The sequence below is a fragment of the Martes martes genome (assembly GCF_963455335.1).
Source record: "Martes martes genome assembly, contig: scaffold_65, whole genome shotgun sequence".
Classification (NCBI taxonomy): domain Eukaryota; kingdom Metazoa; phylum Chordata; class Mammalia; order Carnivora; family Mustelidae; genus Martes; species Martes martes.
The window spans coordinates 237,154-254,874 of NW_027666628.1; the positions used below are offsets into that span (position 1 = coordinate 237,154).

At 37.2% G+C, this 17,721-nt stretch overlaps 1 protein-coding gene across 1 annotated transcript in view; it reads right to left on the bottom strand.

Moving 5' to 3' along the window:
• Window positions 1-17,721, bottom strand: part of LOC308337872 (ankyrin repeat domain-containing protein 26-like) — a 340,750-nt gene that overhangs the window by 232,117 nt on the left and 90,912 nt on the right. The window contains exons 15-20 of the mRNA XM_080831416.1: window positions 14,663-14,830; window positions 12,744-12,777; window positions 12,256-12,397; window positions 7,698-7,726; window positions 7,534-7,606; window positions 2,348-2,430 (exon numbers count right to left, since the gene is read on the bottom strand). Coding sequence (XP_080687542.1) covers window positions 2,348-2,430; window positions 7,534-7,606; window positions 7,698-7,726; window positions 12,256-12,397; window positions 12,744-12,777; window positions 14,663-14,830 — 529 coding nt within the window. The remainder of the gene's footprint in view (window positions 1-2,347; window positions 2,431-7,533; window positions 7,607-7,697; window positions 7,727-12,255; window positions 12,398-12,743; window positions 12,778-14,662; window positions 14,831-17,721) is intronic.

A 17,721-nucleotide genomic window follows, 5' to 3' on the forward strand; every position in this document is an offset into this window, starting at 1 on the left:
CTTTTTTCATTAATTATACATGTTTAAAGATTTTATTTATTTATTTATTCATCAGAGAGAGAGAGCGCACAAGCAGGAGGAGGTGCCAGCAATGGGAGAAGCAGGCTCCCTCCTGAGCAGGGAGCCCAATGCAGGACCCCATCCCAGGACCCTGGGATCATGACCCAAGCCAAAGGCAGGCTCCTAACCAACTGAGCCACCCAGGCATCCCAGAACTTTTTTCATTAATTATATCATTTGACTCTTAGTTTGTCCTAATTTTAATTGATAAAAATATTTTGTGCTTATCATTACAAGTAACTGCAATTTTTATAAATTCTGCTTCATTTCTGTGTCAATAAAAAGAGAGGAATTGGGATACGTGGATACCTTGTTGGCTAAGTATCTGCCTTGGGCTCAGGTCATGATCCCAGAGTCCTGGGACAGAGTTCAGGCCTGCTGCTTCTGCCAGGACTTCCCCCTGCTTGTGTGCACATGCTGTCTCTCTCTCTCTCTCTCTCTCTCTCTCTCTCTGACAAGTAAATAAAATCTTTAAAATAACTAGTTTGGTTTATACTTTTTGCCATTTGCATGTCAAACTCCTGGTCTTCTTTCCCTTCAAACGTAACCCCTGGGTTCCTTACTTTTTTATTTTCTATGTCACTATCAAAACTGTCATTTTTGTTAAAAATATGCTCAAAGTCTGATTTGTTATCATTTTCAGAGTCTGATTTATTTTCACTTAAGGAAAGATCAGAAGATGACTGGCAACTATGATCTGAGGATGAATGAGAAAGAACGACATTTTCAAGTCTAGACTCTTTCTGTTCAAAGATGCAAATGCATCTTTTTTCTCACAATCAAGTCTATCATTTGTCAAATTAGAAGGTATTTCCATTAAGTTTGCTCCTTCTTTAAAGTGACCATGTAGTGAATCTTCCTTAGGATAAGCAGTAATTTTTTTTTTTCCACAAATTTCACCAAACTTCTGCTTTAACTCTCTGGTGATGAGTTTTAACTTATTTTTCCACTCTAATTTGTCTTGTTTGGTCCACATGTCCTCACACTTTTGAACAGAGGGATGTTCTGAATATAAAAATCTATCATCCTCTCTATCACATTCCTTATTCATTCCTGGTTCTTGAGCCATTTTTGACAGATATAAAAGTTAAATTGCTGTGTTTCATTTTCAGATGTCCTTTCTGTTGGCATACATGTTTGTAAAATAACTTTATCCTTAAGTAATCAAGTATGGACAAAGAAAAAATTAGAAAATAATTAAAATTTAACTGTTAAATGTCTTAATCTATGTTAAGCTGCTCCCAAATCACTGGATTGTAACTAAGAAGCGAAAATAACTTGCCCTAGCCTGAGACAGAAGAAAAACACAAATCCATAAACTTAACTTTGTCAGTTTTTTTAAACTAAACAATTCATTACATGTCACATCTACCAAAAAATGAATTAGATGATTTTCAATGTTATAAACTTAAAACCATTTTATCTTACCATACCTTAAACAGTGACCCCAATAGTGCATTTGAGAATTTTTTTAAAGATTAATAACTAGAGAATAGACAAACTTATTATTAGGAGCCAAAATCAATAAACATCAATCAGAAAGAAAAATAAATTCCTAAATTTTAATTCAAATTATATACTATGATAGTGTTATACATCACTATAAATTATCTGCCTGTATCCAGCTATTGTAACGTCCACTGAGAGTGGATAAGAAAAATGCGAATAATATTTACAGATTCCCTATATGGAAATGAAATAACTGAAAACGTTCCTGTTTATTACCCAAATACAAAGGTCCCATCCTGGAAGGTTTGATTCTACAATAGGCAATTGTGTTCATTTTATGATCCTACTCTCTGAAGTCAACTACACAGAGATCACAAGACAAAATAAATCTTTAATCTTGGCATTAGTGACTGACAATACAGAACTGCACGTTTTGAACCACTGAGAACTGCACATTAAGAACCACTCCTTCTACATGAATCTAAGTCAATAGTCATAATTGTTATACTGCACTTAATTTCAACTGCTTAAACATATGGTTCAGTATTTGATGTCAACTTTTTAGCATGTAAAAACTTACAAAAATGGAAGAAGCAAACAATATTCAGGAATTTTTTTGGTCCAATTCCAAGGATGAAGTTTAACTACAAGCTACTATAAATTCTAACAATATTTTAAATATGGTAACTTGTAAAATTTTAAAAAACTAAATACTAAATTATAATCGATCAACTTCAATACATTTTGTTCAGAAGATAATTTCATTTGAGCTATGTTACATTCTTAAAGCAGGGAAAACAATATAAAATTGGAAATTTAAATTTAAATTTGTATATACCTGCAGGTGTTTATTTTCACTTTCATTAAGACTTTCTTCCTCTTTTTCTGTTGTCATTTCTAAGTCTAGTTCTGCTGAAAAATCTATATATTTTATTAAAATAGACAAATTAGACTGGTTAGATAAAAGCTATAACCTTCATAAAAATAGAAAACAACATCTTATCAATTAAGAGTTTAAATTAAACTTAATCTTTAGCTGGATATTTACTTTAAGAAATACTTTTCATTATCAAAAACTTCAACAAACCATTTGGGAAATACTAAATGTCACTAGGTTAAAGGCATACAAACATCTCAAAGAATCATTCACAAATTCACCCACCTAACACCAATGAACAAAACAATCAGAAACAAATTTTTAAAATGCAGCAGAAAGATATAAAATCACAACAGACTATTCTTTACCTTGTTACAGTACCTCTTAAACGTCACCCTAAGCTTCAACTACAACATTATTCATGGTTTCCAAAATTACTAGTATTTTTTATGCCTTTATCAGTGTACAACCTTCCTATGGGTGTATTTCCCTGATGAATGTAAACATTCCTAAAATGTTTTCCTCTACTTCTTGACAAATTTCTTCACATCTTCTAGGACACAGACTGCTACACAAAGTCATCCTTGATTAAGGCTACCCTTCCCTAGATAAATAGATCTCTTTCTTTGGGGCTACGTTAGTACCATACAGATTTTTCTAGTGCATCTTCACCACCCGAACTGTAAGTTACTTCTTTATGTGTACATATTCCTTTTGTTACTAGACTGTATGGGACAATCTCTCTCTTTCTCTTTTTTTAAGAGAGAGACGGGGGGAAGGAGAAGAGGGAGAGAGAATTTTGACCAGGCTCCACGCCCAGCACTGAACCCCACTTGGGGCTTGACCTGAGCCAAAATCAAGAGTTGGACACTCAACCGACTGAGCCCCCCAGGGGCCCTGTATGGGACAATCTCTTAAATCATCTCTGTGTAAACAGTCTTTATTCTACTCAGTAATTATTTACTGAGTTCCCAGTAAGTGCTAGGCACCCAGGTTTAAAGCAGCATGTAGATAAAAGGTGTCAGGAATGGTTTTTGTAGAGATAATGCCTGAACTGAGACAGCAACACTGAGGTCAGCCAGAGTCAAAGGGGTTAGAGGGCGCAGTAAGACAAGGGAGAGAAACACACAACAGGGTAAATATCTGTCTAAAATACAGGAATCAAAGAGGAAGACACCAAAAGCAGTTCAGATGCCAGAGAAAAGGGCAGACAGTAGAAAGGGTTAGAGAGCTTAGCAGAACTCAAAATTATGAAAGCCTTATATGTAATTTTAAGATACCTGGACACAAACATATTTTCAACAATGGTTCACAGTCATATTTGCATTCGAGACACATCACTCTAAATGCTGTGGAGAGGGATGAATCTGAGGGGCATTGTAATAAAAGATGGGAGATGAATGAGAAGGCACTGATGCAAAATAAAGATGAAGCACACCTGAACCGACAGAATGGTTCTAGAAATATTGAGGATATAAAATTATCAGGGCCAGTACAGAATAAATCTATATTAAATGAGTAAATACACAATCTTGGGTCCCTAGCAACCAATTTTGCTCGTTACTTTATAAAAGGCATCAAGTGGGAATTATTCTACATGAACTGTTTTAAGTTGAATGTATTTATTTTATAATTTTTCTGTTCCATATCTTCCTATGTTACAGAAGCCTGTGGGTGCTTTGTTTTAAAAGTCCTGCTTCTTGGATCTACCAAGCTCATGAGGAAGTAACAGGAACAAGTCACTTGTATAGGTAAGTAACTTTGAATTTATTGTCTGCATTCACTACTCTAGGAGATAATTGAAAATCTTTTGAAACTATAGTGTTAATTCTACAAGTAAAGAAAGAACATAAAACTACAGGGGTGAAAAAAATACTGTACAATTTATTAGTACCGACCTGATCATATGACTGATGAAAGGCCCTTAGTTAACTGGTACATTAAGTAGAGCACACATTAGATATGGTTAATCAGTAGACTGAGTATATCAGGAGAATGTTATTTTTAAACGGTGTAGTACTCCTTAAAACCAATATTCCACCTATTCATCAAAATTAATGAAGGGGGGCGCCTGGGTGGCTCAGTCAGTTAAGCGGCTGCTTTCAGCTCAGGTCATGACTGGATCCTGGGATGGAGTCCTCCATCGGGCTCCCAGGTCAGTGGGGAGTCTGCTTCTCCCTCTGCCCCTCCTCCCACATTTTCTCTCAATCTCTCTCAAATAAATAAAATCTTCAAATAATAATAATAATAATAATAATAATAAGGGGCATCTGGGTGGCTCAGTGAAGTAAGTGTCTGGCTGTTGATTTCATCTCAGGTCATGATCTCAGGGTCGTGAGATCCAGCCCCACATCAGAGCCCGTGCTAAGCGTGAAGCCTGCTGCTTGGGGTTCTCTCCCTCCCTCTCCTTCTGCCTTACCTCCCTCCCTCCCCACCTTCTTGCTCTCTAAAAAAATAAAATAAAAATAATAAAACAAGAACATAGACTATGCATACATAGTTGAGAAGATGATACTATATAGTAAATTCTCAATGATTCCCATTAATGCTGGGAAAGACAACTCTAAAATAAAGTCATAGAGAATATAGGAAATATTTTAATATTTGGTTTGGGAAGCTGCATTTTCTAGTTACATTGAATATAATTGGACCAATACTTGTGAATTTAAAGCTATAAAAATAAAGTTAAGAAACTTTGTTTTCAATAAGCAATCTTTAGACCTCAACCTAGTATCCTTAGCTGAGCACAAACTTCTAAATATAATACTGCCACCCACTCTCAAGTGAATGCTAAAAACAGCCTAAAAGAAATTACAATCTCCAAAATCTTTTTAAAAAAAGATTCTACGGGGGATATGGACATTGGGGAGGGTATGTGCTATGATGACTGCTGTGAAATGTGTAAACGTAGCGATTCACAGACCTGTACCTCCTAGGGATAAAAATACATTATATGTTTATTAAAATTTTAAAAAAATTCTATTTATTAAAATAAAAAATATGTATTTCAGAATTAGTGTCACACTTACTGATAATAACAATTTTAATATTTAGGGAACCAATCCTGTATTTCTATAGTTTCCAAAAGTAGTTTGATTTGGTAGATCATGTCAGTCTTTCAAGGGTTTTTGGAAACAGCTCTCGTATCAAAAAATTACCTATCTTAAAAAAAAAGAAAGCCATAGCTTCCGTATCTCACTTGAGTAATGAAGACCGACGTAACCTGTATCTTTGATGTCCAAAAGACCTGAGGAGGATGGATATGTGGTTCTAGTGCAAATACCCTCGAGCCATCTAAAGTGAATTCTCTGGAGTTTCCTTCTCAACTCCAAGACTTCTCAGCTAACGTAACTTTCCCTTTTCCCTTGTTCCCTTCGCTACGCCCCTTCAAAAAGTAATTTCTGGGAGCACCCGGACGGAACGGCGGGTTGAGCATCTGGCTCTTGATTTCGACTCAGCTCATGAGGACAGAGTCTTCAGACGGAACCCTGCATGGAGACTCCAGGCGCAGAAGTGAGCCTGTTTGAGGAACCTCTCCCTCTGCCTTTGCCCCTCCCCCTGATCATTCTCTGTCTCTCTCAATCTTGCTCCCTGAAACAAATAAAGAAAAAAAAATCCTAAAAAAAGACCTATTTGTGGATCTATAGTCTTGATTGTTTTTGTTTACACCCTTTTTATTAGGGATTATCTCCACCACTTCTTTCCTTTTTAGTTAGCACTAGTATCTTACATCTATAACCTCCCTTTCTGCATCTCCTTTCTCCCGTCTAGCTGAAAACATGCTTACAAACAAAAAGAAAATAATGTTTTCCTTGATCCTGTGGTGTCTTGAAGTATCCAGTGGCCTTTCCAGGTGTCTCTACGTGGAAGTCTCCACCCTTGCAATGGAGCACATGACCAACGCACCATTGACATTTGCATCACCTGACAGGTCAGAATGCAGGATCCCAGACCTGCCGCTCACAATGTTCATTATTTTTGAAAGATTGTATTTATCTCTTTGACAGAGAGAGATCACAAGTAGGCAGAGAGGCAGGCAGAGAGAGAGGGGGAAGCAGGCTCCCTGCGGAGCAGAGAGCCGGATGCGGGGCTCGATCCCAGGATCCTGAGGTCATGACCCGAGCCCAAGGCAGAGGCTTAACCCACTGAGCCACCCATGCGCCCCTCACAATGTGCACTTCTTTTTTTTTAAAGATTTCTTTCCTTCTTTCATTCTTTCTTTCTTTGACACAGAGATCACAAGTAGGCAGAGAGGAAGGCAGAGAGAGAGAGGGGGGGAAGCAGGCTCCCCGCAGAGCAGAGAGCCTGATGTGGGGCTCGATCCCAGGACCCTGGGATCACGACCTGAGCCGAAGGCAGAGGCTTCAACCCACTGAGCCACCCAGGCGCCCCCACAATGTGCATTTTTAACAAGGTCTCCGACGATTCAGTAACATTGGAGAAATTCTGGTCCATACTGAGTCTGCTGCCACATTCCTTCACCTTAACTTCACCTTCTAGAAGCAAGCTTCACGTTCGTCACTATCAATTCTTCAAAACTGGAAAAGTCTTAAAAGTCACAAACTTTCTAATAGACTTTTTAGCACGGCTAAACTTCCTCAATTCCCCCCAAACTGACCCTGCTCTCTTCTCCTTCCAATACTCTTACTTGGCACTCAATGATACTATTTATGAAGTACCACCATTTCACATGCCATCCAGCCACACATTCTTATAGCTGACTAGAACATAGCTTTGCATCATCAACCACGTCAGTCCTTAATGTCTACCCAACAGCGAGGAAAGCAGTAACAGGGGGGAAATTTTGGTATCCGACTCCGACAGGTTTTGGTACCGGAAGCGCCCCTGATACCCTTCCGGCATTTCAAACAGTCGGCTCTTCCTTTTTAAAGAATTGAGCTAAACCTTCCCTGTTTCAGAAGCTCTTGTTCTTAGGCTTGTAAATATCTTCTGTTCAAACATAGATATCAGCAATAACATCTACCTTATTTATGTCAGAACCTTCACTGAAGCTTGCCCCCACAATTAAATAACTAACTAACTAAATAACTAACTAAATAAAAAGACTTCAGAATAAGAAGACTGTGAGCATTTCAAATATTTTAGTGGACTTCTTTACACCGTTCAATTTGTATTGTAAAATTTACCTGATTGGGATGCTTGAATTTCCTCCATGTCTCTGGGTTGATTCGAAATGAAACCTTTCCCCTCGACAGCAGGCTGAATGGGTATTGAAACAATATGATTAAGACATAATGAACATTTCATGCAATCTGTAGTTAAAGCCTCAAAATAGAAATGTAAGTTTTACCTTCCGGTGAGAATATTTTCCTGGAGTATCTAAAAAGCAAAAGGGTCATCTAGTTAGCTCCATGTACATAGAGAAGCCCACAAACACTCATGCACTTAGTACTAAGCTGAATCCTCATGCCTGGCTCAGATGACAAATGGGTTTGGGGGTTGTTTCTGCAGACAGGAAGGTGGGTTGGCCAGAAGGGCCATTTCTAATGAGAGGAACAAATCGTGACTCTGAGTGGACATACGTGAAAGCCCATGGTAGAATGCTACACCACATCCTTAAGGCAGCACAGCAGAATCATTTATACCATTGGACTCTAAGTATGTATGACCTGCTTCAATTTGTCCTGTCCTGTAGGAGTACACAGTGCTGATGATAGGCCAACTGAATGCATAACTGAGTTTTCATCAAACAAAACCGTAGGAACTGATCAGCTTGGATATACACTTGTGGGATCACAGTTACCAAAAGTACTCATTTTTGTCCGTATCCTTGTGGGCTACCGGTATGCCGACATTTCCTGCATCCACTAGTTTAGCCACCTTAAAGTTTCTTCATTCACTTATACAAGAAGGTGTATAAAACACATCTAGGAAATAATGTACAATAGCTTTAAATATGGAAATATGACTATGTATATGGAACAAAATCTATTGAATGGCCACAGAAATCCTAGGTACTGAAAATCTTTGGTCATGTCATACTTATTGATAAAAACAGTTTTAGCATACAGGGAACCAACCCTATAATTTCTATTTTTGTTTTTTTTTAGATTTTTTATTTATTTGACAGACAGAGATCACAAGTAGGCAGAGAGGCAGGCAGAGAGAGAGAGGAGGAAGCAGGCTCCCTGCGGAGCAGAGAGCCGGATGCGGGGCTCGATCCCAGGATCCTGAGGTCATGACCCGAGACCAAGGCAGAGGCTTAACCCACTGAGCCACCCACGCGCCCCTCACAATGTGCACTTCTTTTTTTTAAAGATTTCTTTCTTTCTTTCTTTCTTTCTTTCTTTCTTTCTTTCACAGAGAGATCACAAGTAGGCAGAGAAGAAGGCAGAGAGAGAGGGGGGGGAAGCAGGCTCCCCGCTTGATCCTAGGATCAAGCCCAGTGTTGGACTCCCCAATTAGAGGGGAATCTGCTTCTCCCTCTCCTTCTGCCCCTCCCCCCTGGCTTGTGCTTGCACTCTCTCTCTCTCTCTCTCTCTCTCTCTCTCTCTCCTTCTCTCTCTCAAATAAATGAATAAAATCTTTAAAAAAAGAAAAGAAAAAATGGCCAAAACCTTTCTAAACTTAATGAAAACTCTAAACCCACAGATCCAGAAGGATCTGGCTAGGAGTGAAGAAAAGAAAGTAAACCTTTATAATTTTCTTAAACGACATATGATGTGTTATAACATTACTAGATGGAGGACTATGATGCTTACGTCATATACTTTAGGCCCTAATCACCAAAATAGCAAAACTAAAGAGTTACAGCTAGTAAGCGAAATACATACATACACATAAACACATAAATAAAACTAAATCATAAAAATTACTTGCTTAATCCAAAAGAAATCAGAAAAAGAAGAGAATGGAATGAAGATCGGAAAGGACAAATTGAAGTCAAACAACATGATGACAGATTCAAATCAACTACATCAATAATCACAGTAAATGAAAATGGTCTAAAAGTCTCAATGAAAAGGCAGACTGTCAAAATGGATAAAAAAGGAAGACCCAGCTATCTGCCACCTATAAAAAAAATGCACTTTAAATGTAAAAACTACAAATGTGTTAAGAGGCCAGAAATATGATAGACCACACTAACACTTGGCAAAAGAAGGCTGAGCCTGAGCGGTTACATTAATACCAGACAAAACAGATTTCAAAGCAAAAACATTAGCAGCAATAAATAAGTTCATTTAATAATGATAAAAGGGTCAACTAAAGGAAGCATAATAAACCTAAATGTTTATGCATCTATTAATAGGTTCAAAATACATAAAGTAAAAATTGACAGAACTTCAGAGAAACAAGCAAATTCACAATTATAGTCTGAGAGTTCAGTAGGCAGAAAATCAGCAAGGACATCGTAGACTTGAACACTACCGTTCTTCTCAAGCATCCGTGGAACACTTACCAAAAGAGACTATATTCTGGGTCATAAAATAAATTCTAATAAAAGGAGTAAGTCAAAAGAACTGAAGTCATAAGAGTGTGTTTTGTGACCACAAAGAAATCAAATTAGAAATCAAGAATAAAAATATCTCTGGAGAATACTCAAATATTTGCAAACTAATTAACGCCCATCTAAATAAACCCTGGGTCAGAGCGCCTGGGTGGCTCAGTTGGTTAAGTGTCTGCCTTCGGCTCAGGTCATGATCTCAGGGTCCTGGGATCAAGCCCCACACTGGGCTCCCTGCTTAGAGGGGAGTCTGCTCTAAGACTCGCTCGCTCTCGCTCTCTCTCTCTCACTCTCTATCTCTCTCTCTCAAATAGATAAAATCTTTAAATAACCCCTGGGTCAAAGAAGTAAGGAAAAAAGAAATTAGAAAATATTCTGAACTGAATGGGAATGAACATATAACACCTAAGAATTTCTGGAATCCTGCAGTAGCAGCACTCACATGAACATTTATAGCACTGAATGTATATACTAAAAAAGAAGAAAAGTCTCAAACTGATGACCTTTGGCTCCACCTGAAGAAATTAGTAAAATAGTAGTTAAAAAAAGTTTGATAAATTTTGGTTATGTAGAAAAATCTGACAGAATTTTTTAAAAAGCTACTAAAACTAATAAGTAAACTTACCAAGTTCAAGAATGAACCTGGATCCATACCCTGTATCATAAATAAAAAAGAACTCAAAATGGGAGTGCCTGCATGGCTCAGTCAGTTAAGTGGCTGCCTTTGGCTCAGGTCATGATCTCGGGTCCTGGGACTGAGTCCTGTGTCCAGCTCTCTGCTCAGCAGGGAGCCTGCTTCTCCCTCTCCCTCAGCCTGCCATTCCCCCTGCTCATGCTCTCCCTCTCTGTCAAATAAATAAATAAACAAATAAAATCTTAAAAAAAAAAAAAGGACACAAACTGGATCTCATGGATCACGGATCTAAATGTAAGACCTAAAACTATAAAACTTTGTTATTCAACTGCGAAACTTCTAAAAGAAAGCGTGAGAGAAAACCTCTGACCTTGTGCTAGGCAAAGATTCCTCAGATAGGAACACCAAAAGCAAAAATCCATAAAAGAACAAAGGTATAAACTGGACTTCATCAAAAAGAAAAACTGCTCTTCAAAAGATACTGCTGAGAGAATGAAAAGTCACAGACTGGGAGAAAATCTTTGCAAAAAAAAAATACAGGTGATAAAGGAACTATATCTAGAATATACAAAGAATTCTCTAAACTCAACAGGTAAGAAAACCTAATTTTTTAAAAGGTTTTATTTATTTGTTTGACAGAGATCAAAAGTAGGCAGAGAGGCAGGCAGAGAGACAGGAGGAAGCAGGTTCCCTGCTGAGCAGAGAGCCCGATATCGGGGCTCGATCCCAGGACCCTGGTATCATGACCTGAGCCGAAGGCAGAGGCTTTAACCCACTGAGCCACCCAGGTGCCCCAAGAAAACCTAATTTTTAGAATGACAAAGGATTTGGACAGTTCAAAGAAGATATACAGATGGCAAATAAGCCCACGAAGATATGCTCAACATTATAAGTTATTAGGGAAATGTATATTAGAACCATAATGATACATATACTACAGACCCATCGGAACATCTAAGACTTAAAAAACTGACAATACTAAGTGTTCATGAATATATAGGGAGAAATCAGAACTCTTACACATTGCTAGTGGGAATTGGAAATGGTGCAACTACTTTAGAAAACCATTCGGCAGTTTCATAATGAGGGAATACAAAGAGACACGAGACTTAAGGGTTATTACCTGCCTGAATTACAGTTAAGGTTTCATATGCATATACATATGTCAAAACTATCAAATTATACACTTCATAATGTGCAGTTGCCCTAACTTAAGCTGTTGAGGGGAAAAAAACCTCTATTATAAGAAAAAATATCTAAAACAGTGGCTGAGACACGGACAGAAGAATATGAAACAATCCAAGATGAAGCTGAGAACTGTGGTTTTTCACCCCAGAACGATGAGACGTAATAACTAAGCTTTAAGCAAGGGGGTCACGTGATGAAATATAAATTTTTAAAAATATATGGTAACTATGGTTGCAGTGTAGACCAAGATTCTGGGAAGTGGAATGCCAGGGAAAACAGTGCTGGGTCGTTTCAGTTTTCTAGGACAAATGTAGTGGTAACCTGACCTGACCTTGGGTGAAGGCACACAAGAGGAGAGTTAACACACATCAGGTGTGCCATTGCCATGACGAAAAACATAGTGGAAATTACAGCTCTTTGGCTAAGAGTATTCAACATTTCTCTATTTTCATATAAAACGTATTTCTGAGATGAGTAGCTCTATAACACATCAGTGTTGTATGGTACAGCACTAGACAAGAAGTGCACATATTACTATAGTAATGTACATACAAAGGCTTCATATTTACACAAGGGTCTTACCTTTACAATCCATGCGATGTTGTTCAATTAGCGACATGCAAGTCATATGATTAGAGCAAGGCATGTGGAAACCCTCCAAAATTGTTTCAGATGACAGAGTTAAGTCATCAAAGTCATCCATAGAATCAATTTGCTTTTTGACCTACAAATAAATAATACTACTTCAAAATGTCCCCTAAATGTTGATAAAATATACTAAGTGTAGAGAGATGATAAATACCCGTATCTTTTTACAAGAGTAAAAAAAAGGTACTTTCAAAAGGACTGATTTTTATCAAAATGACCTTTATCAATAACTAGTGTTTCTGAACAACTTTTTCAACGTATATGTCTGTACAACAAAGGCAGATTTTCTCTTTTTTCACTATGCCTTTCCTAAAGTAATTTTTTATCGTGGAATAATATTTCTGATAAACACTATTTATCAAAATAACGTAATAAAATAAAAATTTAAAAATAAATGAAAAAAATTATATGTATATATTTACCTTTTCCTTGTCACTAGATGTTTCCTTTGCAGATCTAAAAAAAAATCAATTCTTTTCAGGCAAATATTAAATACTTAACATACAAAGAATATCTAAATCATATCTAAACTATATTATTAATAATGTTAACAAAGCATTAAATTTAGATCACACTGACAAAAAGCAAAGGAAAATCATAACGTTACTTGCATTATTTGACATGAAGAAACATACCACATTTTTTGTCATCATTTTCAATAAAAACAAGCTTTTACTGGTTCTAAAAACTATTTGGAAAGTGCAAGTTAAGTTCTTATATGAAAGAAACCCTTTTTTGATAATCATGATATTAGTGTTTTGAGGATCTACTGTGTAAATACTATGCATTATTATGAAAACTTCACATGTTTTAAAGGTATTTTAAGCCTCACAACAATCTTATAAACGTAGGTAATTATATTGGGTATTTTACACAGGAAGAAAATGAGGCACAGAAAAAAGTAACTTCCCAAAGCTGGTACAGGTGGTCAGGAGTAGACCCAGAATTCAAATCCAGGAAATGTGCCTTCAAAACACGTGTTTTACAGTATATGGTGAAAGTAATATTTAAGTGTTTTTAAGTAATCTGATAGCAAATGAATCTATGCGTATTCCATTTTTAGCTATAATTGTAAATAATAATTCATGAATCTTAACCATTTTTTAAATAAAAAACTTCATATGTAGGCAATATTGAAAATCTACTTTCAAACAACTCAAGATTTGCTTCTTCTAAATAAGTTGATCAATGGGCATTCATTTATTCATTCAACTGTTTATTCACAAACAGACACTTATTGAGTATACTATGTAGGTGTCAATGACACTGTTGGTACAGGAATCTTCAGCTTTGTAATTTAGAACTTTATAAACCAAAAGTAATAATCTATGATAGATTGATAGTTTTTTTTTCAATTATAAATAAAATCTTTCCCCTTCCCCCAGAATCTAAACAAATATTAAGTAAATATAACCAGATAATTCAAAGTACCTAATAAAACCATAGCTATTCATGATACTGTCAAAGGCACTGAATATCTGAAATTATCAAGGAATGGGGACGCCTGGGTGGCCCAGTGGGTTAAAGCCTCTGCCTTCAGCTCAGGTCATGACCCCAGGGTCCAGGATCAAGCCCCACAACGGGCTCTCTGCTCAGCAGGGAGCCTGCTTCCCTTCGTCTCTCTCTCTGCCTGCCTCTCTGCCTACTTGTGATCTCTGTTTGTCAAATAAATAAATAAAATCTAAAAAAATTATCAAGGAATGATTAGTTCTATTCAGAATGGCCTAAGGTTTGAATATTTACTATTATATGTATAGTTTTAAGTGAATGAATGATAGTATCTGCATATTCAATTATATGAGAATACTCCACGGTGGAACCAATTCTGAATAAACAATTTCTTGACACAAAACTACATGCATAGGAATACTAAGGACAATTACTATATCATCTTTAAAAGAATGTAATACAATCAATAAGCTTTCTAACATTTGGAAATGTGAAAAAAATTAAATAAAATAACCATGCCTATCTCCATTGGATCATTTCTGGGAGCATACAAAGGTATTCTAAAAGCTCCCATCTTAAAATTAAAAAATAAAGAAAATTCTTTTGAACTCCACATTCTTTTTTATATCATCCATTTCTCTATTACCTTTCCTGTAAAAATTCTTTAAGGAGTTCTTTATACTTATTCATTACAGTCCAGCTTCCATGGTGACTGTTGAAACTGCTCCTTGTCAAAGTCACTTGTCCTCATCTTAACCTTTCAAGCAGTGTGTCTGATATACTTGAGTATTTCTTGTCTTCACTTGTACCTACGCTACAGCATTTCATTTCCATAAAAAGTAATCACTGTTAAAATTCCTTCAGAAGGAAATAAAGAATTTGTAGATTTTACCTTCCTTCATCCTGATCCATTCCACTTGAAGTGTTGTCATCATTCATTTGTAGAGGATGAGAAGTTAGAGAAGGGGCTTTCTCAAACCTTGATGTAATCACAGATTCTTTTGATGTTTGTTTTTCTTTATCCCCTTTCCTTACTTCCTTTATATCCAAAGCAGGAGCACTATTTTTTAAAAATCCATTTAAAACATCCATTAAAAAGCTAATGTTTTCGGGAGCCTGGGTGGCTCAGTTGGTTAAGCCACTTCCTTTGGCTCAGTGGTCTTCTCCCTTCTCATGCTCTTTCTTACTCTCTATCCCTCTCTCTCAAATAAATACTCGACCATTCTCTTATACCATACACAAAGATAAACTCGAAATGGATAAAAGACCTCAATGTGAGGCAGGAATCTATCAAAATCCTAGAGGAGAACATAGGCAGTAACCTCTTCGACATCGGCCACAGCAACTTCTTTCAAGACATGTCTCCAAAGGCAAAGGAATCAAAAGTGAAAATGAACTTTTTGGGACTTCCCCAAGATAAAAAGCTTCTGCATAGCAAAGGAAACAGTCAACAAAACAAAGAGACAACCCATGGAATGGGAGAAGATATTCGCAAATGACACTACAGACAAAAGGCTGATATCCAAGATCTATAAAGAACTCCTCAAACTTAACACACACAAAACAGAAAATCACATCAAAAAATGGGCAGAGACATGAACAGACACTTCTCCAAAGAAGACATACAAATGGCTAATGGACACATGAAAAAATGTTCATCTTCGGTAGCCATCAGGGAGATTCAAACCAAAACCACATTGAGATACCACCTTATACCAGTTACAATGGCCAAAATCAACAAGACAGTAAACAACAAGTGTTGGAGAAGATGTGGAGAAAGGGGAACTCTCTTACACTGTTGGTGGGAATGCAAGTTGGTGCAGCCACTTTGGAGAACAGTGTGGAGATTCCTCAAGAAATTAAAAATAGAGCTTCCCTCTGACCCTGCAATTGCACTACTGGGTATTTACCACAAAGATACAGATGTAGTGAAAAGAAGGGCCATCTGTACCCCAATGTTCATAGCAGCAACGGCCACAATCCCCAAACTGTGGAAAGAGCCAAGATGCCCTTCAACAGACGAATGGATAAAGAAGATATGGTCCATATATACAACGGAATATTATGCCTCCATCAGAAAGGGTGAATACCCAACTTTTGTATCAACATGGACGGGACTGGAGGAGATTATGCTGAGTGAAATAAGTCAAGCAGAGAGAGTCAATTATCATATGGTTTCACTTACTTGTGGAGCAAGTAATAACATGGAGCACATTGGGAGATGGAGAGGAAAAGTGAGTTGGAGGAAATCGGAGGGGGAGACAAACCACGAGAGTGGTGGACTCTGAGAAACAAACTGAGGGTTTTGGAGGGGTGGGGGTGGGGGGTTGGTTGAGCCTGGTGGTGGGTATTAAGGAGGGCACATATTGCATGGAGCACTGGGTGTGGTCCATCAACAATGAATATTGGAGCACTGGGAAAAAATTAAATTTAATTTAAAAAAATCTTTAAAAAAAATTTTTTAAAGATTTAAAAAGCCAATGTTTTCTAATAATTTCACTGGTCAAGAATTTAAAAAAAAACAATTTTTTGTAAAATGCGGCTACCCATTTCAATTCATTTATTAGTTCACAGAACAGTTATGAAGTCCAACCATATATAAGCAAATACACATCCCTTGCTTCAAAGACTGATCAATATACAACTACAATACAATGTCTTTGTGGTGACAAAGCAGCTGTGGACCTCTTTGTAGGAGCTGTGGAACCAAGCACCATAAACCAAGGGACGTAGGAAAACTCTTGCCTACCCATGCATCAGATAACAGGCACACTCACTACAGTCCCAGCTATGGACCCAGCAATAGCCCATAGACTGGCTCCAGCCCCTTCCTCTCAACCACATCTGGGAGCCCCTGGAAAACACTTAGATAATCACCCATTGACAAAAGAGCTTTTTTAGAAAAACTAGATTTCCTACAGTAAAGTTCCAGCACACCACCAGAGCAAAAACAAAACAAAACAAAACAAAATCAGGTTTGGATACACTGGAAAGGTAGTCATTAAAGACTACTTCAAATGCAAAGACAGCAATGTAAAACTTCAAAGAATATAAAAAGTCAAGGAAATATGATACCACAAAATGATCACAATAATCTTCCAGTAATTGATTTCAAACACATGAAGATCAGTAGTTTATCCAAAAAAGAATTCAAAATAGCAGTTTTAAGTAAACTCAGTGAGCTACAAGAAAACACAAAAAGCCAATTCAGGGGTGCCTGGGTGGCTCAGTCTGTTAAGCACCTGACCTTTGATTTTGTTTCATGATCGCAAGGTCATGAGATCCAGCCCAGCATCAGCCTTATGCTCAGTGTGGAGTCTGCATGTCGCTCCCCCTCTGCTACTTGCCCGGCTCACACACGTGCTCTCTCTAAAATAAATAAATAAACAAATAAAATCTTAAAAAACAAAACAAAACAAAAAAACAGTTCAATAAAATGAGAAAAATACTAGATGAACAAAATGAGAAGTTTAATAAAGAGTTGGAAGGGCACCTGAGTGGCTCAATGGGCTGAGCCTCTGCCTTCAGCTCAGGTCATGATCTCAGGGTCCTGGGATTGAGCCCCACATCGGGCTGTCTGCTCAGTAGGGAGCCTGCTTCCCCCTCTCTTCAGCCTGCCATTCTGCCTACTTGTGATCCCTCTCTCTGTGTCAAATAAATAAAAGCTTAAAAAAAAATGCTGAGAGAAAAGAACTGCCAACCAAGAATATTTTATTGAGCAAAATTATCCTATAGAAATCAATCAAATCAAATCAGTAAGTTTGATACACATTAACAGAATGGGAAAAAAATTACAAGATCATCTCAATATGTGCAGAAAAAGCATTTGACAAAATTCAACATCTTTTCATGATAAACACTCTCAATAAAGTGGGTACCAAAGTATCATACCTGAACATAACTAAGACCACATATGAAAAACCCACAGCTAACATCATACTCAGTGGCAAA